Raw genomic sequence first — 23,772 nt, 5'->3', positions numbered from 1 at the left:
AATTCCTCAGCACCTGCCCAAGTCCTGTGAGTCCCTCCTAACGCGGGCTGTGTGCCGCAGCAAGCACAATGAACCCCACTTTATTGCCTGGGGCATGTCTCTGATGGATGGGCCTCAACAGGGTCATTGAGGAATGCTGATACAAGGAGTAATGACCAAGTACTACTGGCCAGTGCCCCAGAGAGAGCAGGTGACTCGGTTAACTAGTCAGCAACCCGCCAGCCCAACATTCTGTCCATCACAGCAACCTTATATGATGGACAGTAAAGTTGTTCCCATCTTACAGATGAGAAGATCAAGGCTCAGAGGATTCAGAACTAGTCCACGTTGTTGAGTGTCAGCACCAGGTCTGAGATCCGAGTTGCTTGCTAGGCATGAGTCCCCCGATCTGCTGTGCTGAGCACCTCTGCAGGGAAGGATGCACTTACACTCGTGTCACTGTGAACAGACGCCCAATGAGCATCGTCCCAAGGCTACTCCAAAGGTTCGTGTCTAGCTAGGCGAGATCTTAGACGGAACACAGATAGACTTCTAATAGTTACGCATTTATTTCCATGTATAATAGGAAAAAAATAGAACTAGCACATCAACAGTGACTGCATGGATATATTGTTTAGCACAAGACTAAAGTTGGGAGCAAAAAAAAAAAGTATGTTGATGTTTAAAGAGAATATTAAGGAAACGAGAGGATGTAAGGTCTTTGATGATCCCCGTTGTGGCCCTGGAGTCTGGGACCCCTCCTCCCAGCTTCAGGCAAGAAGCTGTGCTCTGCTCTGAAGCCCTCAGGGCTCTACAGACAAGCTCTCGGAGCTGGGGGCCCGGGGCAGCCTCCTAGGAGCCTGTGGTGCATCAAGACCCCAGGGAGCAAAGCACGTCTTCATCTGTTCATGTTCTACAAAATGCCTCAGGTTACAAAGCAACAGAAGTGATTTTCCTCAAAAGGGAAGATGGATCTTCTAGGTGTGGCCTTGAAGAGGCAGTGGTCACAGGGCAGCCTGTGGGAGGGTCCAAGTGGGACTTGGGGAGATAACCAAGGGGCTGAAGGGGCAGCCCCCCCTGGCACTGTCCTGAAGGAGGGTAGGTTTTGGGGGGGGGTGCACAGCCTCCATCAAGGCTGCAGGAGGAACACGCAGAGCACCTGCACCCTGTTCCCCTGCAAACAACAGGCACCCGGTCAATGTCAGCTGACTGGCACACAGGAGCACCAGGCGGCAGGGTGGAGCATGGCCAATGTCCTTGGGTGTCGGCACATGTCACCCTTTCCTTCTGCCCCCGTCCTAGGTTCACAGCCGGTCCTGGGCCCCATGTCCCCCGGGTGAGAAGGCCACGGCCATGCACCACCATTCTTGTCCATTTATGAACAAATGGGAGACATTTCCTATTAAGATACAAGCACCCCCAACAAAAACAAAATCCAAAGAATGTTTCCCATCATTTAACTTTTTTAAAAAGCGGTTTTTAAGGAACCTTGGAGTTTTACTCAAATGGCTCAGTCCTGCAAGCCAGGGCTGATCTCAGCACCTTATGGGACAGCTAAAGTGTCATTGCTAGGGACCCAGGGTGCCACCCGAAACTCGCCCCAACTCACTCCTGGAAATGGGGGGTCAAGGCCAGCACACAAGAGCGACCAGAGCCTCGGACGTGAGCACCCAGGTGTGATGCTCATGGTATAGCGATGCCCCGTGCCCAGAGGATGGAAGGAAGAGGCGACAGTCTGAGGGGCACCGTCTACAGCCACCCATCGCTGAGCTAGGAGGAGGCTGGGGCTGGGGTGGCTCAGCCCTGCACCCCAGACGGGATGGGCTGGTCCCTGTAGTGGCTCGGAAGGGAACTGTGCAAGAGCAGGCCAGGATGGGAAACTGAGTCAGGGAAGGGACCCCGACCGGGGCGAGCGGTGGGTGCTCTCAGCAGCACCCCGCAGCGCTCCGCTTCACGTGGCACGGCTTACAGAAGAGACGGTCGTTCAGCGGGTAGCAGCCTTGGTCCGTGGGCTCCACGGACAGGAGGATCCTGCAGTCCTGTGGGGACAAGAGACATGCGGGTGGACCCAGGCCTGAGGCAGCACGGAGCCTCCCCAGGGAGGGGCTCAGCCAGTGAACAGACTCCCTGAGGGTGAGGAAGGCGGCGGCTCCTCCTTCCTGTGCCCCCAGCACACCTGGGCCAGGTCTCCATCAGGGAAGACAAGGCACGCGGCGCTTCCCCCCACGCGGGGCTGTGAGTGATGAGCAGCATCAGTTGAGGGGACAGCTGAGGACACTGGGTGACGTCCCTTGAGGGGTTACGGAAAGAGCTAGAAGAGGCTTAGCCACCACCCAGCAGCCCTTTAGGATGTAACCTCTGTGAAGCAGTAACCCTACTTCCTGCTGGATCCCGCCCAGCCCAGAGCCTGGTGCGCCGTGGGCTCACAGTAAGCAGGTGCTGAGTGAATAACTAAACCAGCCCCGGCCTTCAGCGCACAGGTGGGGACACTGAGGCCCAGGGAGGGGTGGGGCTGGCCTCAGGTCCCAGACTCAGGGTCCAGAGGGCTTTCCATCGCTCCACTTCCTGCACAGCTTCAACACTGGCACATGCTTTAAAACCCCAATTTTTCAAATCACCGAAGGATGTCAGACCAGGAAGATGGGGGTTTGGAGCCCCGCCTGCTCAGTCCACCCGGCTCGTAAGCCCCTACCCCATCTGAGCTGCACCAGGGCACATGCTGGGGAGGAATGGGGACGATGAATGCCGGCGGCCTCGGTTCGGGGCGTGGCTGGCATCCCCTGGAAGCTGCATTCATCAGTTGGTCCCCACAGACAACTTTGGGCACATGGGTGCCCTTCGGACCCAGCAAGGCCAGCAGAGGGCGCCCTCGTGCGTCACTTTTCTGCAACTGCACCTGGAGTCTCTCAAGGACTATTCAATGCCGGGCGGGAGCCCTGTTATTCCCGTCTGCCGCTTGTTTGGCACTCTGAGAGCATCAGTGCCAAACACGCAGTCCCCAAGGGGCACATGTGACCTCTTCTAAATTAGAATCAAGTGAGGAAACATCTCCACTATGACCGAGTCACACGGCCTGGGAAGGAGCTTTGGGTGGCAGACAGCTGGCTAGACCTGGTCCGGGCGAACAAGGATTGGAACCCCTTTTCTCAGCCTCAGTTTCCCCATCTTAAATGGAGACAATAACTCCCTTCTCGCAACATCGTCATAGTTGATTAAATGAGGCGACGTCCACGAAAACATTTTATAAACTAAAAAAACACGATCCAGGTACAAAAGTATCGTTCCCCTCCCAGCAGTGGAAGTAACGGGGACCATATTGAACAGGGCTGACGAGAGGAGCGTGGACGGCACCTCGAAACCCGTTTCCCTTCCTGGAGAAGCAGCACCCCGATCAGCTCCAGGCCGCCGTGGTCTGAGCCTTCCCATCTGGAGCGTAACTGCTGGAGTCCCAACTGACGTTCTGCAGCAGCAGCCCGGGACGCCCGGCAGCCCTGGCCATGCTGACCAAGGGCATGCAGGGAGGGGTGTTTGCTCACTGACCGGGCCCAGGGAGATGAGAATCAGCCCTGGACCTTAGGAGGGCTGTGGGGGTGATAACAGCGCTCGACTTTCCTCATCGTTCTTTCAAGATGCGTTATCAGTCGGACTTTGGACTCTAAGCAGCAAAGACAACATGATTATGCAGCGATCTGTCAACTTTCGGACCAAGCTCCCTTGTCACACTCCGTGAACACAGCCTCTTGGTCCCATTATCTGCATGAACGAGAATTACTCACTAGCTGATTAAGAGGTTTGCCCTGGGAGCTCCCACTTAGGTGACACCCATAAAAGCTGCTACCATTTGGACCCATCACCGGAGAAGACAGACACCTCAGTGGCATGGAGGTGACCGTGGAAGGAAGGGGGGACTTTTAGAGCCTCCCCAACAGGACTGACTATATAGTTTGCAGGGCCTGGGGTGGGGGGGGAATGAAAACTCACACCCCTGCTCAAACATGAAGCCTGTCATGGATGGTAACAGCAGAGCTTCAACGTGTCTGAGTGTGGGGGCCCGTGCGACTCCCTGGGCATGTCTCGCTGGGGCGACGGCACTAGCTTCCAGACAGCCTTCCGTCTCAGCCTCATCCCTGCCTGCAGCCCGAGGCCCAGGCTCCTTAGCCTGGAACATGGGGTCCTTTCCTTCTCCCTGACCACACCCTCCCACACGCAGCACTCCAGACACAGCCAGGAACTTCCACTTGCTCCGACCCTTCAGGCTTGCTCACGCCAAAGTGGGTTTTTACAGGCCTTGCCTCTTTCTGGAGGTCCTTTCCCCTCTCTGAATACCTGACAAACTCTTATCCCGCAAGACCCGCAGTCAGCATCACTTCCTCTACCACCACCCTGGTTAGACGCCATCGCTGCCTTTTTAGTCCCCATGCTTATTGATTTGTTTATGTGTTTTTAATTTTTTAAAAATACATTTTTATTGATTTCAGAGAGGAAGGGAGAGGGAGAGAGAGAAACATCAATGATGAGAATCATTGATTGGCTGTCACCTGCACACTCCCTACTGGGGATCAATCCTGCAACCCAGGCATGTGCCCTTGACCAGAATCAAACCTGGGACCCTTCAGTCCGCAGGCCGAAGCTCTATCCACTGAGCCAAACCGGCTAGGGAAGTCTCAACGCTGATTTAAACGTGCTCTTTCCCAGCACCCAGAAGGGACATCTGTGGCGTGAGTCTGCCCTGCTTCCCTTTCTTCTTCCTTCCTACAGTTGCATCAACTCCTGTTTCATATGGTTCTGCCTCTGGCCCCACAGCCCCTGGCCAGTGATTGTGTCAGGGGCAGAATTAGAATATTAGGGACTCGCTATAATTGTAAGAAATATACACCATGCTCTGGTGTCCGTGATTATTCTGATCAGAGGAAACACGTTCTCACCTGGCTGAGAGTAGTGCGCCCTGGGACATGGGGGCTCACATCGGAATGCAGTCCAGCCTCCTTTCCCGAGAACCGCCTCTCGTTACGGAAAGATTTACAACCTCGTGGCTGAGACAATCTAGTCCCGGAGGCGCCCGCCCTTTGCAGCTCCTATTGCCTGTATTCCTGTTTCTGAGGTGCCCGGAGGCACCCGCCCTCTGTGACCCGCCAGCCCACATTGCCTGATACCTGTAACCATTATACCTTGCCTACTTCCCACGCCTGTAATTCTTACTCTCCCACGTAATCCTTGTCCTGCCCTGTATCAGCAGCTGGCTCACGGGGGTTGCAGAGCAGAGTTCTGTGGATGACCCTCTGCTCCCCCGAGCTGCTGGCAGTATTGGAATAAACGCTCATATATGCTTCAACCCTGTCTCTGCTTAACTGGCTCAAGTAGTGGCAGGCAGCCTGGACCCCCTGAATGTCCAGTTACAATTGGTCCAGAATAGGCATGTGACCCACAATGAGCCTATCAGAGGCCTTCTTGGGGCTGAATGGGATCCCGGATGTGGTTTCTAAGTTAAAAGGACATAAACCTGGCCCATGCACTGCATCCGCGTCCTTACAGAGGATGCCAGCCCACAGGAAGAGAAGATGAAGCAAACACATAAAAAAGGGCAGAGAAATGGAGAGAGAGAGAGAGAGCGCCCTAACGATATCATTAATGATGTCACCATGAGCCTCCCCATGGTTCCCTTTCTTTCTTTCTAAAGTTTTTCGTTGATTTTTAGGGAGAGAAGTAGGGAGGAGAGAAACATCAATCATGAGAGAGAATCATCAATTGATCAGCTGCCTCCTGTGCAACCCCTAGTGGGGATCAAGCCCACAACCCGGGCACGTGCCCTGACCAGGAATTGAACCTATGACCTCTTGGTTCACGGGTCAAAGCTCAACCACTGAGCCACCACAGCTGGGCCTGTGGTTCCCTTTCTTGCGGAAAGCAGATTTAGTTTCTATCATTAATCCAAAGAATTCTGATTAATAGACTCTATTTGTAACTATTTTCATTCTCTTTAAAAAAGATATATATTTTTACTGATTTCAGAGAGGGAGGGAGAGGGAGGGAGAGAGAGAAACATCAATGATGAGAATCATTGATCGGCTGCCTCCCCCACGCCCCCTACTGGGGGTTGAGTCCACAACCCAGGCTGGAATCAAACTGGGGACTCTTTAGTCTGCAGGCCAACCCTCTATCCCAGGGGTGGGCAAACTTTTTGACTCGAGGGCCACAATGGGCTCTTAAACTGGACTCAGAAGAAGGAGCTGCGGCCGTGTTTCCCGACGTTGCCATGTGAACACTGCTGCTGGTGAAGGAGCGGAGGGGAGAGCAAGAGAACCCTCCGCTCTTTCGGCTCCGCGGGCCGGATAGAACAGCCGACGGCTGCTCTATCCACTGAGCCAAACCAGCTAGGGCTTATTTCCATTCTTATTTATTTTTGCTATTGGGCAGGGGGCCGAGCCCGACCCTGACCTGTCCCAGCCCAGGGCCCGGGCGGTGGCGGACAGAACCCACAGCGTCGTTAAATCACCGCTCTACTCACCTCGCACCTGTAGCAATTTTCATGGAAGTTTCTTCCCATGCACTCGATTTTAAAGGCATCCTTCCCGTCTCGGGGGATGATGGGATTCTCACAGATGCTGCACACAGGGGCGAATTTCCTAGAGGGAAAGGAACCCACGCTGGGGAGGCGCTCGCGCCAACCACAGAAATTAGCTGTCAGAACGGGGGCTGGCTCTCAGTCAGCTCCCAGTGCTATTTCAGACCTGTTGCTATGTGACTGCACCTGGAGTACAACCGCAAAGGCCTATTTCTTCCTGGCAGGAGCGGCGGAGAGACGTGTGTAATTAGACCCGGCTTCCCAGGGTATAATTAGCTGGAGGCAAGGAAGTGACTAGGGAATGTCAGCGTTTGAGAAAGCAGAGACTTCTCACGTGAGTTGGGGGGGTGGGCCAGGGCCCATTTCATTGGTCTTGTATTATAGGACACTACTTTTTCTTCTCTTCTTTCTTTTTTTTTAAATGTCATTATTGATTTCAGAGAGAAGAAGGGAGAAGGAGAGATAGAAACATCAATGATGAGAATCACTGATCGGCTGCCTCCTGCACTCCCTCTACTGGGATCGAGCCCTGACCTCCTGCTTTACAGGTCGACACTCAACCGCTGAGCCAGCCCCTGGGGCTCGCTGCTGCTTCTTAAGGCTCCAGCTCCGAGGGAGGCACTGTGATCTGGAGGTTGAGGGCAAGGCCCCAGATTCAGGCTGACAGGCGTTTGTTGCAGCTTCCATACCCACCAGCCAGGAGACCCTGGGCACTTACCTGCTGCGTGCCTCAGTTTCCACATTTGGTAACATGGAAACCTGAATAGTACCTGCCCTGCAGGAAGTGATGTATTTGTGCTTCGTGGCCTGATTCAAATGGAGCTTTCTGTTCTTAACTTACTCCTATATTAGTTTTGAGGATGAAATAGCCTAACCCGCGGGCAGTGCCCGGCACAGTGTAGGTGCTCACAAAGCCAGCTGCAGCCCTGGCTGGTGTGGCACAGTGGATAGAGTGTCGGCCTGCGGACTGAAGGGTCCCGGGTTCGATTCTGGTCAGGGGCATGTGCCCGGGTTGTGGGCTCGATCCCTAGTGGGGGGCGTGCAGGAGGCAGCTGATTGATGATTCTCTCTCATCAATGATGTTTCTCTCTTTCCCTCTCCCTTCATCTCTGAAATCAATAAAAATATATTTAAAAACAAAGGTAGCTGCAATCAGGTACCTGGCCAGGTAGAGGGTGTGGACCAGGCAGACCCGGTTCCTGCAGGAAAGCTTGGACCCAGGACTCAGGCTCAGTTCTGCGCTTCTGCCCGAGTCCCACCTGTCCTCCCTGCCCCACCCAGAGCCCAGAGCCCAGAGCCCAGAGCCCCCTCGTACCGATAGAAGTCGTCCAGGCAGTACACCTCGTTCTGGCTGTCCAGGGCGAAGTTCTCATCCCCGATGCACCGGGCACACATCACACACGTGAAGCAGGCTGGGTGGAAGGCCCGGCCCAGGGCCCTGATGATGTGCTCTCGGACCACCTCGCCGCACTTGCCACACTTCTCCAGGGTGTCCTGGGACAGAGGGCCCATGCCTCAGAGCCATCCCACACATGTGCCCACGCCTTGCCACAAGGGGCTTCACACCAACTCTGAGGCTGACCCAGGCCAGGGGTACAGGAGAGGAGCTCGAATCCATGCAAGTGACCTATAACTACGGCCCACTATTCCCTAAATGGATCAACAAACCTCCACTATTCCCTAAAATGGATCATGCCTGGGCTTACAGTAAGGAATCCTGCTACGAAGCGATGGCTGCAAGTTTTGTTACTAGGAAATGCTGAGGCCAGGGTCCATGAGGGCCCGTAGAAGAAACTTCTCTGCAACCTCAGAGTCAGGAAAAGGAAGGCCGAGAGAAACTGGTGTGCTTTTTTCCCTTATGGACGATAAACCTTGAAACTCTTCCCCTTTTCCCTTTGGCCACTCGGAAGCTCAGGGTCAAATGCCATGCTCCACTTTTAGGAACAACGAACTGTAGGGGTCTTTTATGCATATATGCAGATTACCAGGTGCTGCCAATTCAGGAGGACAAGGTGAGGCCTCCGCACATCCAGGTGACGCGTCTGTGAGTGGGGTGCACACCACACTGTAACCACCACCACACCCCCTCGCAGAGTCAGCAATTCCAATACCTTGGCACCCAAACCAGCGCTCCCAGACTGTATTCGGTGCCCGGAGGTGACACCGACTCCCCCTTTAAGTCATGCAGCAGCACCTCATGGCTCTCGGTAAGAGCGGCCAGACCACAGGCGGGCCCCAGAACTGGATGGGCCTGGGTAGGACCCCAGCTCCACCGCCGTCTGGAGCGTGACCTGGTGTGAGAGGTGAGTGACAGCCCCCAAGACACCCAGGTCCTCGCCCCTGGAACCTGTGACTACCTCGAACGGCAATGTGACTGAGTTCAGGCCCCTGAGATGGGGAGAGCACCCAGCGTTATCCAGGTGGACCCCAAATGCCATCGTAAGTGTCCCCGTCAGAGGGAGCCAGAGGGAGACTTGACACAGGAAGTATGGTATTGAAGCAAGATGCTACCCTGCTGACTTTGAAAGTGGACCAAGGAACCCAGGAATGCGAGGAATGTCAAGTTAGATGCTGCAAAGGGCCAGGAAACGGATTCTCCCCTAGAGATTGGGGCATGGGGGTAGAGCTCAATACTGATTTTTGACTCAGTAAAACTGATTTTGGACTTCTGATCTCCGGAACTGTAAGAGGGTAAGGGTGTGCTGTTTGGTGCCACCAAGTCTGTGGTGATGTTATATTAGTCACAGGAAACTAATATACCTTGGCTGAGCTCCTCCCCGCCTCTGAGCCTCAGCTTCCTCATCTGTGAAATGGGTCAGTAGTGCCTACCTCCCAGGGTTGTTGTGAAGGAAATAATATAACGTCTCCCAAGCGCCCAGCTCAGTGCCTGGCACCGGGGAGCTGCTGCGGGCGGGGGAGGGGGGGTACCTGGTAGCAGGGTTCGCAGAGGGGCCTCCCGTCCTTCTGGTAGAAGCGCTGCCCGGCCAGCTGGCGGCGGCAGGTGCGGCACGTGAAGCACTGGGCGTGGTACTGCCTCTTCATGGCTTCCACGGCCAGCTCTCGGGGGGACACAGTCTTGTGGCAGAAGGCACAGACGTCTGGGGTGGAAGGGACACAGGCCATGACCCGCCCAGCCTGGGAGCGCTGTACCCGTCACCACCCACACGTGCCCGAGTGCCAGGTCTCTGCCTCGAACCCCGGGGGTCCTGGTGTGACCTCGTTCCTGGGGAGGGTCATGAGGATCAATAGAGAGCAGGGCGAATGGCCTTTGGAAAGAGACACAGTGTCAGGGCAACTGGGTTCTCATCGGCAAAAACAGTAAAGTGGGGGGAGGCCTCCCTCAGGACACCTCACACCCGGATCATCCCAAATGTGTGGAAGATGTGGAAAGTGAAACCCCAGGACACTAGGAGAAACCAGAGGAGATTTAGTTCAGAAGCCTGGAGTGGCGAAGGCCTTCTGGTGCGTGGTAAGCACTGAATGCTGTTTATACAGTGGGGCCTTGACTTACGAGAGTCCCGACTAACGAGTTTTTCAAGATACGAGCCGTCTCTCGGCCAATTTTTTGCTTTGAGTTGCGAGCTAAAATTCGGGTTACGAGCCAGCTTCAGATACCCCACCGCTAGTTGGCGCAGCAAATGTCACAGTGAACGCACAACATCAGCCCAGCATCACCTGTCTCACTCGTTCACTTTTGATTTGACATACGAGTAATCTGAGTTATGAGCTCCGTCATGGAACGAATTAAACTCGTTAGTCAAGGCCCCACTGTAAAGTGAGTAACACCCAGCGCTGGAGAGGCTGTGGGCAAGCAGTCACGCAGACCTGCCGGCAGGAGTGTAGATCGGGCCGATCATGAAAGGCAATTTGGCAAAAATATCGGAGTTACAAATGCACCCCTCTCTGGCCACTGCACTTTCCCAGGAATTTATTTCACAAACTTGCACACAGGCCAAACGACCCACGTGCAAGACAATTCATCTTGGCCTCGTTTTTTACAGCAAGAAGCCACCTCGGCGCCTGTTCATAGGCGACTGGTTCAGTGCACATGGCAGGGCCACGCTGAGGAATATTATGCAGCCAAGAAAAAGAACAAGGAGCCACTTTCCGTTCCGATGTGGAATGAGCTCGAAGATGCCCGAAGGAAAGAAAGTGCAGAACAGCATGGAGTTTGCTCCTATTTGTGGAAAAATGAAGGGGGGGGGAGGTGGATACATATTTGTGTTTGCTTACATACACATAAAACATCTGGAAGAATATACAGATGTTAACAACAGAGGCTGTCGGGAAGGAAACGGTGATGCAGGGATGGGGCAGCGGGAAGAGCATGCTGTGTACCCTCTTAAGGTGAGGGTCTTCTGTACTCAAAAAATTAAATAGTGAGAAAAATTCAAGGTATTTTTGCTATCAGAGCAAATCTGGTGACCAATTTTAAGTGGGTTTTAGTGCTACAGGAGAAACAGTTCAGGTAATAAAAAAAAAAGTTGATGTACAACTATCAGGCCCGCACTGAACCGTGAGCTGGAGAAGACACCGGTGGTCCCTGCTGTCCTAGTTCCCACGTGGAAGCCCAGGCCAGCCCCCCGAGGGCCCCCCCTTCCCCCCAGCCCTGTGCCCTTACCTGTGGACGCCTCTCTCTCCGGGAAGCCAACAGGCTCCTCTGGGGGAGGCGGCAGCTCCTCCTCTGCAGGCCTGAGTCGACTGGGCCCAGGCTGGGATGGAGGCCCCTCTGCCAGGGACTGTGGGGACACAGGGGTGGGGGGTAGGAGAGAAGTCATCCGGGGGGGACCCCACGCGTCCGCCCTCGCAGTTCCGCTCCTGATCTGGTGGCTCCAGGCACCATGAGCCCAGGGACAGAGGAGGAAGCCGAGGCCCAGAGGAGCGAGTGGCCCAGCTCAGGCCACGCAGCAGGAAGGCCACAGGGGCGGCTGGAGCCCAGGGCCTCCAGCTCCTGGTCTGGGTTCCCCGGACCCGCAAAGCCACTTCCTTCTCCTTCTAAGGAAGCTCCTGGAATCAGGATTTTCCTTGGCCCAGAGCACCTCCCATTTCTACAGTGGCCTCTGTTAAAGGCAGAGGATTAAAAATGGGTTTCACATGGAACAGAGTGCGGAACCTCAAGGGAAGGCAGGGAGGGTGGGTGGGAGGGAGGGAGGCCTTGTGTGCATATATGCATAACCCATGACACAGACAGTAGGGTGCTGAAGGCCTGGGATGGGTTCTGGGTGGTCCCCAGAGGGACGGGGGCGGGTTGGAGGGGGCCAATGGGCGGGGGGGAGGGACATATGTAATACTGTCAACAATAATTATAAAAAAATAAAAATGGGCTTCAGCCCAGCCAGGGATGCCTCAGCGGTGAGCATCCACCCAGGAACCAGGAGGTTACCGGTTCGATTCCCGGTTGGGGCATATGCCTAGACTATAGGCTGTCACCAGTGGGGGGTGTGCAGGAGGCAGCCGATCAATGACTATCACTCATCATTGATGTTTCTCTCTCTCTAAAAATCCCACTAGATGATACAGCTCAAAAGAAAGGCAAGACCCCGTGTAACACATTCATTCTCCCTTCCTCTCTGAAATTAAAAAAATACACACACACACACACACACACATTTTTAAAATGGGCTTCATATGTAGCATAAGGGATGTGGGTTAGACCCAGGGGAACATCTTCTTAGAGCTGAAGGCGCCTGATGGGGAAAAGGGGGGCACAATCACTTTTACAGCCTCAAAGAGCTTCAAAGAGGGGCTGTCTTCTAACAGGAGAACGGACCGAACAATCTCCAGGCTTAAAATCCCTAAAGGCCCAGGAAACTCAGACCCTCCCTCCCCTGGCCCATGGGGCTCCGCCAGGGTCAGGGGTCGCATACCTGTGATGGTGGTGGCGGTGGGGACAGGTGTAGCTGTTCTAAGTCAGAAATGAGCGCGGCCCCCACGGGGGCTGGGAGCTCGTCCTCAGGAGGCAGGTATGCTGGTGGGGGCGGCGGAGGTGGGAGCAGGTCCAGGTCCGGGAGTGCGTCCTCGCCATCCCGGGAAGGAGGCGGAAGAGAACGGCCTGCAAGCGGAAGCAGGGGTTATGCATTGTGGTGGCCGAGGGCTCAGGCCCAGGGGCACCCAGACCTGGGGTCCATCTGACTCTGCCACTGGCTTGATGCGATGTGTCCTCAGGCAGAAGCCTTAGTCTCTCCGGGTCTCAGCTTTCTCAGCAGGAAAATGGGTATCAGTTGCCAAGGATTGTTATGAACACGATGAGATGATGCAGGCAAGGGCTTGGCATGTGGCACAGGCTCAGAGAACAGCAGCTGTCAAAGCAGCCTCCCCCACAACCTGGGTGCTAGTGTGCCCCGAATCCCTGCTAGAAGGCCTTGTGGGGATACAAGCAACACCAACCCCGAAGGCTGTGGTTCTCAAAGACTGGCTCCTGGACCCACAGCACCTGGGACAGCGAGACTCGCACCCACACCACAGCTTCCCTCCTGACCCCCCGGTCAGTGTGGGGGAGAGGTCTTCTGCAGAATTAAGACACTTTAGAGGAAAAGGGCCACAGAGAGTGTTTACACTTGTCCTGTCCTATGACGTTGCCTCCAGCCCACACCGAGATGGGCTGGGACACTCAGGACAGAGAAAGGAATGTAAACTGCCTCATAATCACCTTTATGATCACACGCTGAAATGACAGTCTTTATATACTGGGTTGCATAATGTATTATGAAAAGTAATATCACTTAATTCTTTTACTTTTTTTCAATGTGGATCCTAGAAAAATTTAAATTACATACGATGCTTACGTTTGTGGTTCACTATATATATAGATATCTATATATAGATATATAGATATATATTTTATTGATTTCACAGAGGAAGGGAGAGGGAGAGATGGAAACATCAATGATGAGAATTATTGATCAGCTGCCTCCTGCACGCCCCACACTGGGGATTGAACCCACAACTGGGGCATGTGCCCTGACCAGGAATCAAACCGTGACCTCCAGATTCACAGGTCGAAGCTCATCCCCTGAGCCACACCGGCCGGGCACACGTTGTTTTTATTGGATAGCTTTTGTACAGACCTTGTTGGATCCTGATTCAAAGCATGAATCATCTCACTTAATTCTCCTCATTTCGCAAACGAGGAAAAGCTAAAAATCCCGCTAGATGATACAGCTCAAGAGAAAGGCAAGACCCCGTGTAACGCATTCATTCCACTACAACCCAACAGCTAAAGGGCATTTTTATGACAATTCAGGGCAAATGAGTTATGGATTGTGTACTAGATAATCATAAGGCATTCCTGCTGATTTTGTTTGGCCACGTGGTTACATTAAAAAAAAAAAAAAAGCCCAAATTTAGAGATGTATCCTGAAGAACGGGGGCTGAAATGACCGGATAACTGGAGTTTCCTTTAAAATACTTCAGAAAAGGAAAGAAAGGGATCGATATGACAAAAGTGGCGAAGTCTTAGCAATTGTTGCAACAGGATGTGGAGTACACAGGGTTCCTTGTGTTGCTCTCTCTACTTCTGTGTGTCTGAAAGTCTCATTAAACACACACACACACACCCCCTATCCAACAGCAAACACGCAGACACACGGGACAGGAGTGACATCGAGGGTGTGGTCCTCAGTCCATGCGCACAGCCCTGGCAGGGAGGGGGGAGGGGGCTGGCCAGTCACAGAGCTCCGGTCTCAGCCCCAGGCCCTCCCTGTCCAGCCATCCCTGAAGAGGGGACAGGCCAGGAGAAGCTGTGGTGGGGGGCTGCCGGACATGCCCATGAAAATCCTGTCACTGCCCCACAGTGTCCCAGCCCTCAGTCGGCTGGAGCATCATCTCATATACCAAAAAGTGGCGGGTTCAATTCCCGGTCAGGGCACATACCCAGGTTGCTGTTCAATCCCCAGTCGGGATGCAAACGCAACCGATCCATCTCTCTCTCTCTCTCTCTCTCTCTCTCTCTCTCTCTCTCTCTCACTCTGTCTCTCTTTAAAAAAAAAAAAAAAAAAGTGGCCCTGACCAGTTTGGCTCAGTAGCTAGAGCAGCCGTGGGCAAACTACGGCCCGCCCGCGGGCCGGGAAATGAATAGAACTAAAAAAAAAAGACCGTACCCTTTTATGTAATGATGTTTACTTTGAATTTATATTAGTTCACACGAACACTCCATCCATGCTTTTGTCCGGCCCTCCGGTCCAGTTTAAGAACCCATTGTGGCCCTCGAGTCAAAAAGTTTGCCCACCCCTGAGCTAGAGCGTCGGCCTGTGGACTGAAGAGTCCCAGGTTCGATTCCGGTCAAGGGCATGTACCTGGGTTTCGGGCACATCCCCAGTGGGAGGTGTGCAGGAGGCAGCTGATCGATGTTTCTCTCTCATGGATGTTTCTAACTCTCTATCCCTTTCCCTTCCTCTCTGTAAAAAATCAATAAAATATATTTTAAAAAAAAAAGTGGTCCTAGCTGGTTTGGCTCAGTGCATTGGTCTGCAGACTGGAGGGTCCGGGGTTCGATTCTGGTCAAGGGCACATGCCTGGGTTGTGGCTTGATCCCCAATGGGGGATGTGTAGGAAGCAGCCGATCAATGATTCTCTCATCATTGATGTTTTTTTCTTTCTCTCTCTCCTCCTTCCTCTCTGAAATAAAATTATATATATATATATATATATATATATATATATATATATATATATATATATATATATATACATATATATATATATTAAAAAGTGTCCTGGGAGAAGGGACACAGAGGCACTCTGCCCACCTCCTGTCTCGGAGGCACAAGGAAAGCCAGCCGCAGCAAGGCAGGGCCGCCCTGTGCCCAGCCTGAGACACTCATGGAAAAGAGGGAACGTGCCCAGGGCCCTGCCCGTAAAGACCTGGGCTTGGTCCAGGCTCTGCTAATTCCCCGGCTCCTCCCTGGGCTTCAGGATTCCCGTCCATTGGATGCAGATCATGAAGCCCTCTCCTTTGTCCCAAGGGCTGAGGGGACTGTACAGATGGGAAGCTTGTTCCAGCCCTGTGAGCACCCCACTACAGACTCAGGGGGGCCTGTTCAACTGCAGGGGGCTGTGCGTCCCCCCGGAGCTCCTGACCCAGCAGGTGAGGGGTCCGTTCCCCGAATTTACATCTTCTGCAAAGCTCCCCAGGGCTGGTTCAAAGGCCACACGCTGAGAACTGCTCTGCTAGCCCCGCATCTCACCTGCTCCATGCCTTCGGACCAGACCATAGTTCTCAAAGTGTGGTCCCTGACCGGAGTGTCAGCATTGCCGGGAAATGCGGAAGAAATGTGAATTCTTGGGCCCCACCGCAGACCTGCTGAATCAGACACCCGGGTGGGGCCCGGGCCCAGGAGGCTGTGTTTGAACAGGCCCCCAGGGATGCTGAGGTGGCTGAAGTGTGAGAACCTCCAGGGGACCTGACGTGAGTCAGGAGACCCAGCAGGAATGCTGCAGCCCCTCCCAGGACCTGCCTTAGGTTCTAATCTAGACAATGGGCCGGAAGGTGGACAGGTCCTGGCGGGGGCAGGAATGAGGAGAAGGCCCCAGGCCCAGGGCAGGCGTGCAGGAAGGGGGCCAGAGAGCGGGAGGAGGGGCAGCAGCCTTTTAAAGAGAAGCCAAGAGAGAAACTGACTTAGGAATAAGAGACTGGTGGGGCCGACCTAGGGCGGAGAGGGGAGGAGGGGGAAAGGGTGGGGCTTCTGTCAGGATGAAAGGGCTCCAGAAATTCGGGCGGATTCCTGCGGGGACACCAGATGACAGCCTGCGGTAGAGGTGGCTTGGAGCAGCAGGCAGGGCCCCAGGGCCGCTTTGGTGTCCGGTAGTCAGACCCGACTCATGACCAAGCAGCTCACTTAGAACTTACCTCACGTCTGCCAGGCTGAACCCCAAGGTCGCCCAACCAGCAAACAAGGTGGCTGAGCAGTCCCTGGGAATCCCCTCCCCCGCTAGCCACCCCACCCCCCACCCCGACCCCCGCTTCCTGAGGAAGGTCTGGTTTTATTGTCACACTCCCGGGATCTTCTGCCTACAATTCCCATAACCCATGGGAATGTCCAGGAAAATTTGGCATCTACTAGTAAGTGGTATTTCTGTCTTTCTTTTTCTTAATTCTCACCCCAGGATATTTTTCCACTGGTTTTTAGAGAGAGTGGAAGGGAGGGGAAGAGACAGAGACAAACTGATGTGAGAGAGACACATCGAGCCGTTGTTTCCCACACGTGCCCTGACCAGGGCTGGGGATCGAGCCTGCAACCGAGGTTCGTGCCCTTGACTGGAATCAAACCCAGGACCCTTCAGTCTGCAGGCCAACGCTCTATAAATGATATTTCTTGAGCTCCCTCTCCTACCCATAAGGGATATATTTTTTTCCCATTGGATCAAGTGTCCTGATGTGTGAATCTGGGTCACCAAGGTCCTGGCTCTGCTATTTGGAGAAGCAGCTGAACAAGGCTGTGTGGTTAGGCTGTGTGGTTGGGATGGAAAGATCAAGGCAGGAGGTTGCATCCTAATGAAGACGCATGCTACATGAATGTCCACGTTCTCCCATGTGTGTGCTCGTGTGGCCCCTTCTCTGGCCCCTTTCTGGCCTCCTGTACCAGTAATCGGCATTTCCTATTGGTCTCTGCGTGGTTTCCATGGTGATGGCTGCCCAGGGCTGCCCTAGGCTAGCAGGATGCCTGACTAGGCACCGGGGGATCCTGAGGGGTTCAGCTGCCACCCTGGAACATGGAAATGACATCTTGTTCCAGCTGGTGCCCTGACAGCGAAGGAGCCGCCCCCCTGCCTTGGGTCCCTGGCTTGTCATCCTTCATCGCCGCTACTAGGGCCACCTCAAGTTTGGGCAAAAAAACAGTCATTTACCAAGTATCCGTTCTGCAATGGATGCGTCACATACACGACCACATTTTCATTTTCCAGAGGACACCAAGCGAGGAGACAGCTTGTCTAAGATCACGAGACAGCGAGAGAACAGCAGAGCCCCAGAGAGAACATCGCCACCTTTCAGGTCTTCTGCCTGCCAAACCCATCCCTGCCCCAGGGCCTTTGCACTTGCTGTTCCCACTGTCCTTCAAGCTCTCCTGTCCCGCCCCCCCAAACTTCCCCCCAGCTCCACCCTGTCACTCAGGCCTTAGCTAAATACCACCTCCTTGGAGACTCCATTCTGACCACCCCATAAAAAGTTACACTTCCTTACCTCTTCACCGTGTTTTATTCCTTTATAGCACTTGCATTTTTATTATCTGTTTTCCCCACTAGGACAGAAAAAGTCTCGTGCAAGCTGACAACTTTGTCTCTTTATTCATGTCCCCAAGTGTCTGGCCCAGAAAAGTAACAGCAGCTAACACTTTTTTAATATTTGACACTTTCTATGTGATAGGTGCTGGGCTAAACATATGAATCAACTCATCTAATCTTCACAACAAACCTTTGAGGAAGGTACCGTCACATCCCCATTTTAAGCGGAGGAGCCAGGATTCAAACCCAGGCAGATGGGCTTCAGAGTCTGCCCGGCACATAGTAAGTGTTCGATGAATGAATAAATGAATGATCCATCTCAGAGCCCACCCTCTCCCCCACCCCGGTGCACCTCTGACCGGGTCTCCCGCCCAGGCCTCACCTCCCGCCCAGGCCTCACCGTCTTACCTCCGTTGGGCAGCTGAGAGGGGGCAGCTGGCCCCGTGGCTGCAGCCCTGCCAGGCGGTGTCCAGGGGCTGGGCCTCCCCGCCGAGCCAGCTCCAGGTGCCTTCGTGGGGGCAGCAGATTCCCAGGGGCGGCCAGGCCGGGCCTCGCAAGCTGCCCGCCTCACTTCCTCAGCCACAGCCTCATCCCGACGCGGGGGTGCCAGGGTGATAAAGACAGACGAGGCGACCCGCTTCTCAGGCTGTGAGGCCATTGCCTCGCTCCGGGGGGGCTGGGGGGGAGTGGAACGCGGGCTCAGGGCACAGGATACACTCCTCCTGGACACAGACCCCTCCCCGGGGCATGGAGCCTTCCTCCTCCTACAAGATGGCGCGGCCACCCCACCGGCCACCGCACCAGAGAGCCCAGCCCAGCTAAGGAAGGGGCTGGGATGTCCTTGGGGGCGGGCAGGTGTTCACCAGGTGACTTGGCTACAGGGTGGGACCCAATAGTCCTGACTGCCCCTCCCCCAACCTACACACCTGGGAGGGCAAAGGGCAACCCTGCCCTGCTCACCTCCCGGTGATTAATCTTCCTCCTGATTAATTTTCCTCCACGGAGAAGTGAGGAAGGAGCAGCTCCTCCAGCTCCCACCCAGCAAGCTGACTGCCCTCCCAGCCCAGGCCACACCCCCAGTTCCCTCCCTCACCCGGTCCGATTCCTGGGAGCGCTGAAGTCCCCAAGGGTCAGGCCAGCTCCCCGGTGGGAGGGAGACAGCCTGATCCGCTCAGAGCATCGGGGCAGCGGGGACAGAACCATCAGGCCGAGACCGACTCTGAGACCGACTCTGTGCCGTAAGCGCTTGCTGCCCATTAACTCATCAATCCCCCAACGCTGCTGGGGGAGGGGCACTGCTGCGATCCCCACCTTCCACCAAGAGGTGAAGAAAGTCACTTGTTCAGGGACATGCAGCAGCAGAACCTGGATTTGAACCCAGGGCCCAAGTTCTTGGCCACTTGGCTCTGCTGCCCTCTCCGGCCCAACCCACAGGCCAGCATCCTCTTCCCTACCATCAGTCTCCATATTCAATCAAAGCTGATTCTATTGCTGGAATCATAGCACCCTGTCCCATTTCCAAAGCTGCAGGTGCCCCGGTGGGCTCCAATGCTGCCTCCTACCCACTCCCTGGAGTAACCTTTCTAGAGTGTGAGGTTGTTTCTCCCCGACTCAAAAGCCTTCCACGGCTCCCGACCACCTTGAAGATCAAGTCCCCAATTCCCCTGGCCTCAACCTCTTTTTGACCACCTGGACCTCTCACCCTTCCTCGACTCTTTCTCCCTCACCTGCCTGGGAGTGTTTCCCACCACAAGGTGAATTTCAGTTTTCCTTAGAGGCTCAGCTCTAACATTACCTCCTCCCTGGGCAGCTGTCTGCTTCCATGGGGCGAGGACAGCCCATCCCAGGGCACGCTGGCTCACCGTCACCATGCCTGTCTCCCCCTTCCCTAAGTGACCGCATGTGCCATCAGCCGTGTCCGGGATTTCTGTGGGAGCCGAGTCCAGCGCACGGTACAGGCATCAAAGCATGAACCTGGGAGCAGGGCGGCTCCCCGACCAGGGAGAGCCCACCTTTCATTTCTTGGGTGGTTTTTGCAGACAGCAGCCTCCACGGCCAAGGCTGAGCTGAGGCCCCAGGGTGGCAAACCAACCACACTCAGCTCACACTCAGCTGCACTTGGCACCCTGTGGAGAACGTGCCCTTTCTCTCTCTCCAGCTGGGTCACCCTGACAAGGCCTCAGAGCCCAGCCCACAGGTTCGTGGGGAGGAGAGAAAATAGGGACCCAGAGAGCAAACCTCGAGAAGTGGGGCTGGGCGGGCAGGGCATGAGCACCGAGGGACCCTACCGGTGGCCTTGGAGCCCACGGGGCCACTCAAAGGCCTCCCTCCATACACAGTCCAACTGGCCACCGTGGGCAATCTTGGCGACTGACGTAGAATAATAATAACGAAAACAACACCATATGCTTGGAAATTCCTCTTAAATTGGTTTATGTGTTTGGTTAAAATGTATCGATCAGTCTGATAATAAAATAACCCTTCCAAAAAAGACACCAGTATATGAAGAAATCTTCAAAGGTTCTTTAAAGCACTTCCCTTTTGTTTCTTGCTTTGTATGCGCTGTTGGGAAGTACACTGAGTGGCCAGATTATTATGACCACCCTGTCAGTACAATGAAGTGAATTAGTTATGCAAATAATAATAATAATAATAATAAAACCTTGAGAGTATTTGCTTAGGAAGTTTTCAATATTCAGTATTCTTGGAAGTGTCAATGGAGTACTGATGGGGTGGTCATAATAATCTGGCCACTCAGTGTATATATGCTTATATTGGCTGTCATCGTCTTTGGTTTTACACCTTTCTACAAATTCATTACCTATTTTTATAAACAAGTTTCAGAGGGCATCTGAGATTTAAATCCAAGAAACGACAACAAGGGCACTGGCGGATAAAGTGCCCGCTGTGTGCCAGCCGCTGGCTGAGCTTTCTGTGCCTCAGCTCACCCAATTCTCACACAGCCCGTCCTGCCCCCACTTGACAGATGGGCCAGTGAGGCCCCACGAGGGTAAGTGACTTTTCCAAGCATCCGTGGCAGCCTCGGGATTCTAACAGAGAGAGCACCATCCGACGCGAGTCCACGGGGCATCCTTGGGCCTGACACACACTTTTCTTTCCTGGACGTCATGGGGGCCCCCAAATTCTCAGGCCCGTTCTCACCCCAGAATGGCCCAATCCGGGCCAATTATCTCGAGGCCGGGGCACTCTGGGCCGTCCCCAGAGCCTGCTGTGGATGCCCTCGGCCTCCTTCCCACCCTGCTCTGACCCCCATTCCACCCCAGGAAGTTGGATCTGCTGGTTTCTCAGAAAACATCCCAGGCGCACGTCCCAGTGCTGAGGCCAGATGTTCACAGCTGGGCACTCCCACCCTACACACACACACACACACACACTGCGGTTTCTGTAGGGACTTCAGGCCCCAGGGGAAGGGGCCCAGCTGGGGAATTGCAAAGCCTGGGCAGCGGGGCCAGCGAGGCCCCAGGAGAAGGCTCGCTCTCCTCCAGTCCCTCTGCCCCTGGACGGGGGTACCTGGGAGACAGCTCCCTGTGGGCAGCGTCCCGGCCAGCTGACCCCAGACCCTCCACCCCATCCTCCCTCCCGGCAGGATCTGAGATCCAGTTGGGTAAGCGGAGAAAGTGGGAACAAAGGGAAGGAAAGTCATTTCCTGTCAAGAGGAAGGAAGGAGGCTGAGATCCAGCCAGCCAGCCACCCAGCCCGGCGGAGGCTGCAGCCCAGGGCAGGGCCTCCAGGGGATGAGGGCCTCCAGGCAGCACCCCCTCCTGGGTCCTACTGCTACCCCCCTCCCAAAACTCTGGACCCCCCTCTAAGCTTTGTTCTGTGCTTGGTTCAGAAGTAAACTTCCTTAGCTGGAGGTGGGGGAGGCACTGCACCTCTCAGCCCCTGCAGGGGTCCCAGCAGCCTTCCATAGGGGTTCCCCCTCCCTCTCTCCCACCCCAAGAAAGGGGAGCACACACACAGGCTGGGTTCACAAGGGCCCCACCTCTTTCCTGCTGGGTGACCCTGAGCAGGTCACTGAACCTCTCTGGGCCTCGGTTTTTTTCCTAAAGTGAGAGCAATGAGGTCTGTCCTACAGGGTGGCTGGCTGAGCGGGTAAGAGAGAGGGCGCCCAAGATCCTGGGTCCTGGGTCCTGCGGGCAACAAGGACAGCTGGTTACTCAGCCCTGGAAGCGGAGGGGGGCCTGGGGGCTGGGCTCCTGGGGGCGAGGGGGGACCAGGACTTCGCTTCCCAGCTGACGAAGAGCCGGAATCTAGGCGCTGCCCAGCCTCTGCCCGGGTCCTCGGGTCTGGGCTGGGGCAGGACCCGGGCCAACGGGCACACACCTTGGGGACCGCGCAGGCTCGCCCCTTCCCAGCCCCGGACGGGGACCGAGGCCCACAGAGGGGCAGCCCTGCGCCCTGCCCTCCCTCTCCGACCCGGCAGAGTCCGGGCGCCGGGCGGGAGCGGGTCGCCGCGGGCGCCGGGGCTTTAACCCGATCCATGTGCGGGACGCGGTCCTTTGTGCGGGAGCTTCCGCGGCCCACCCGCCTCCGGCGCCGGCGCCGGCAGGGACCCCAGCCCTTCCCCCGCCCGGGACAGTGACCGAGGGGCCGAGACGGAAGGACACCCGCCCCCCCGCCCCGCAGGCCCCCCGGAGCGGGGGCTGGGGTCCCGGCTGGGGGCGGGGTGCGCCCGGCCCGGGGCTGCCCGCTGTCACCTGTGTGTAGCGGGGCCCGGGCGGCAGGACGGCAGGGCGGAAGGACGGGACCCCCACCCCGCTCAGCTTACCTGGGCCGCCGCGTCCCGCCGGCTCCGATCCGATGCCGGAGCCACAGAGCCCGGAGCAGCGCGGGCCGCCCGCCCCTCCGCCCTCCCCGCCCCCTGGCTCCCTCCGCCCCGCGCCCCGGCCGCCTTACCATAAAAGGTGAGGCTTGGGGGAGGGGGCCCGGGGCTCCCGCAGGGCGGAAGCCGCCCCCCTACCTGCCCCCCCACCTGGCTGGCCTCGCCCCGGGCCGCCCTCTCCCCTTCTCTTTGTTCCCGCGACCCCTCCTCCCTTCCCCGGGCCCAGGCCTGGAGGGGGGGGATCTCCCCCGCTGCCCACCCCCGTGTCCCGTGTGCACCCCGAGTGGTCTCTACCCTTCCCCTCCCTACATCCCTTGGGCTGGTGACCCTACCTGCCCAGCACGGGGGAGGGGTACTTACCCCTCAGTGTGGCCTGGAATTTCCCAGGTTCCCAAGAGTCAGGTGATGGGGTCCCAGGGCCATTCGCTCACCCCAGTGGCCCTGGGCCGTCACTCCATCTTCCTGAGCCTCAGTGTCTCGGTCTGTAAAACGGGGGTATGGCTGCCTTTCAGGGTCAGGCTGAGGACAGAAGATGCCAGTGGCGGCGAGGAGAACGCAGAGAGTGGGCACCACATGCGGGGCGTGGGCCCCCGAGGCAGGCCACCTGGACGTGTGTCCTGAGCGGGCACTGCCTGTCGGGACCCTTACGCAGGTGGGCCCCAAGGTCCTGGGGACAGGCCCCCCCAGGAGGCCCGGTAGGCAGGGCGCAGTTGGCAACGCATCACCTCCCTCCTCTCGCTCACCTTCGCCCAAACTGGAGCGGGTAGATAATGGCCTGGGGAGGGGAAGCTGAGCCGGGGCCCTGGGGCCGGAGATGGAGCCGGGATGGGCTGCCCGGGTCCCTGGAGGCCTCGGGAGCATTGCTGGGAAAAGGAATCTGGGTCTGATTCAGAGGCAAACAGATTGTTCTTTTGATTAAAGCCACAGTGGCTGGGGCCAGAGGAGCACTGGCCCCAGCGCCGTCTGGGGGGAGGCCAGGCAGGGCTGGCTCTCCTGTGTCGGGGAGCTACAGTCCACCTGCCGCGATGGCTCTTGGGCTGCTCAGGAGGGGCTCACGCTCCAAGGGGGTGGGAAGGGGGTGCCCACGACACTGTCCCATGCTCCTCCACCCCCACTACCACCTCCCTAATCCCTCACCCACTCTTTGTCATCCTTTTTCATTTGATCC

The 23,772-nt window shown here is 55.9% G+C and overlaps 1 protein-coding gene across 4 annotated transcripts; it reads right to left on the bottom strand.

Moving 5' to 3' along the window:
- Positions 1-532: 532 nt before the first annotated feature.
- FBLIM1 (filamin binding LIM protein 1) lies at positions 533-22,636 on the bottom strand. 4 transcript variants are annotated; one of them, XM_036351964.1, is made up of 9 exons: positions 22,551-22,624; positions 21,765-21,912; positions 18,170-18,437; positions 12,409-12,593; positions 11,163-11,280; positions 9,470-9,639; positions 7,857-8,035; positions 6,485-6,623; positions 533-2,018 (listed from the first exon to the last, which is right to left on the bottom strand). In XM_036351964.1, the coding sequence occupies exons 3-9, from the start codon at positions 18,417-18,419 to the stop codon at positions 1,905-1,907; spliced, it is 1,155 nt and encodes a 384-aa protein (XP_036207857.1). In that variant the 5' UTR covers positions 18,420-18,437; positions 21,765-21,912; positions 22,551-22,624; the 3' UTR covers positions 533-1,904. The 4 variants fall into 4 exon arrangements, with proteins under 4 accessions (XP_036207857.1, XP_036207855.1, XP_036207858.1 ...); XM_036351962.1 differs by lacking the exon at positions 21,765-21,912 and having other exon boundaries at positions 22,551-22,636; XM_036351965.1 differs by lacking the exon at positions 21,765-21,912 and having other exon boundaries at positions 6,485-6,602; positions 22,551-22,636.
- Positions 22,637-23,772: the final 1,136 nt, after the last annotated feature.

Source organism: Myotis myotis, unplaced genomic scaffold (assembly GCF_014108235.1).
Source record: "Myotis myotis isolate mMyoMyo1 unplaced genomic scaffold, mMyoMyo1.p scaffold_m19_p_2, whole genome shotgun sequence".
Taxonomy (NCBI): Eukaryota; Metazoa; Chordata; class Mammalia; order Chiroptera; family Vespertilionidae; genus Myotis; species Myotis myotis.
This window is presented reverse-complemented; position numbering and strand designations above follow the sequence as displayed.

Bases quoted from the DNA above. Each gene is read 5' to 3' on its own strand.
- FBLIM1 (XM_036351962.1), bottom strand. From the start codon at position 18,419: ATGGCCTCACAGCCTGAGAAGCGGGTCGCCTCGTCTGTCTTTATCACC. The intron at 9,640-11,162 runs GTAAGGGCACAG...CTTCCACCCCAG, and splicing joins GGAGAGAGAGGCGTCCACAG to ACGTCTGTGCCTTCTGCCAC. The intron at 6,624-7,856 runs GTACGAGGGGGC...GCGCCTCCCCAG, and splicing joins TGCCTGGACGACTTCTATCG to CGTGGGTTCCTTTCCCTCTA.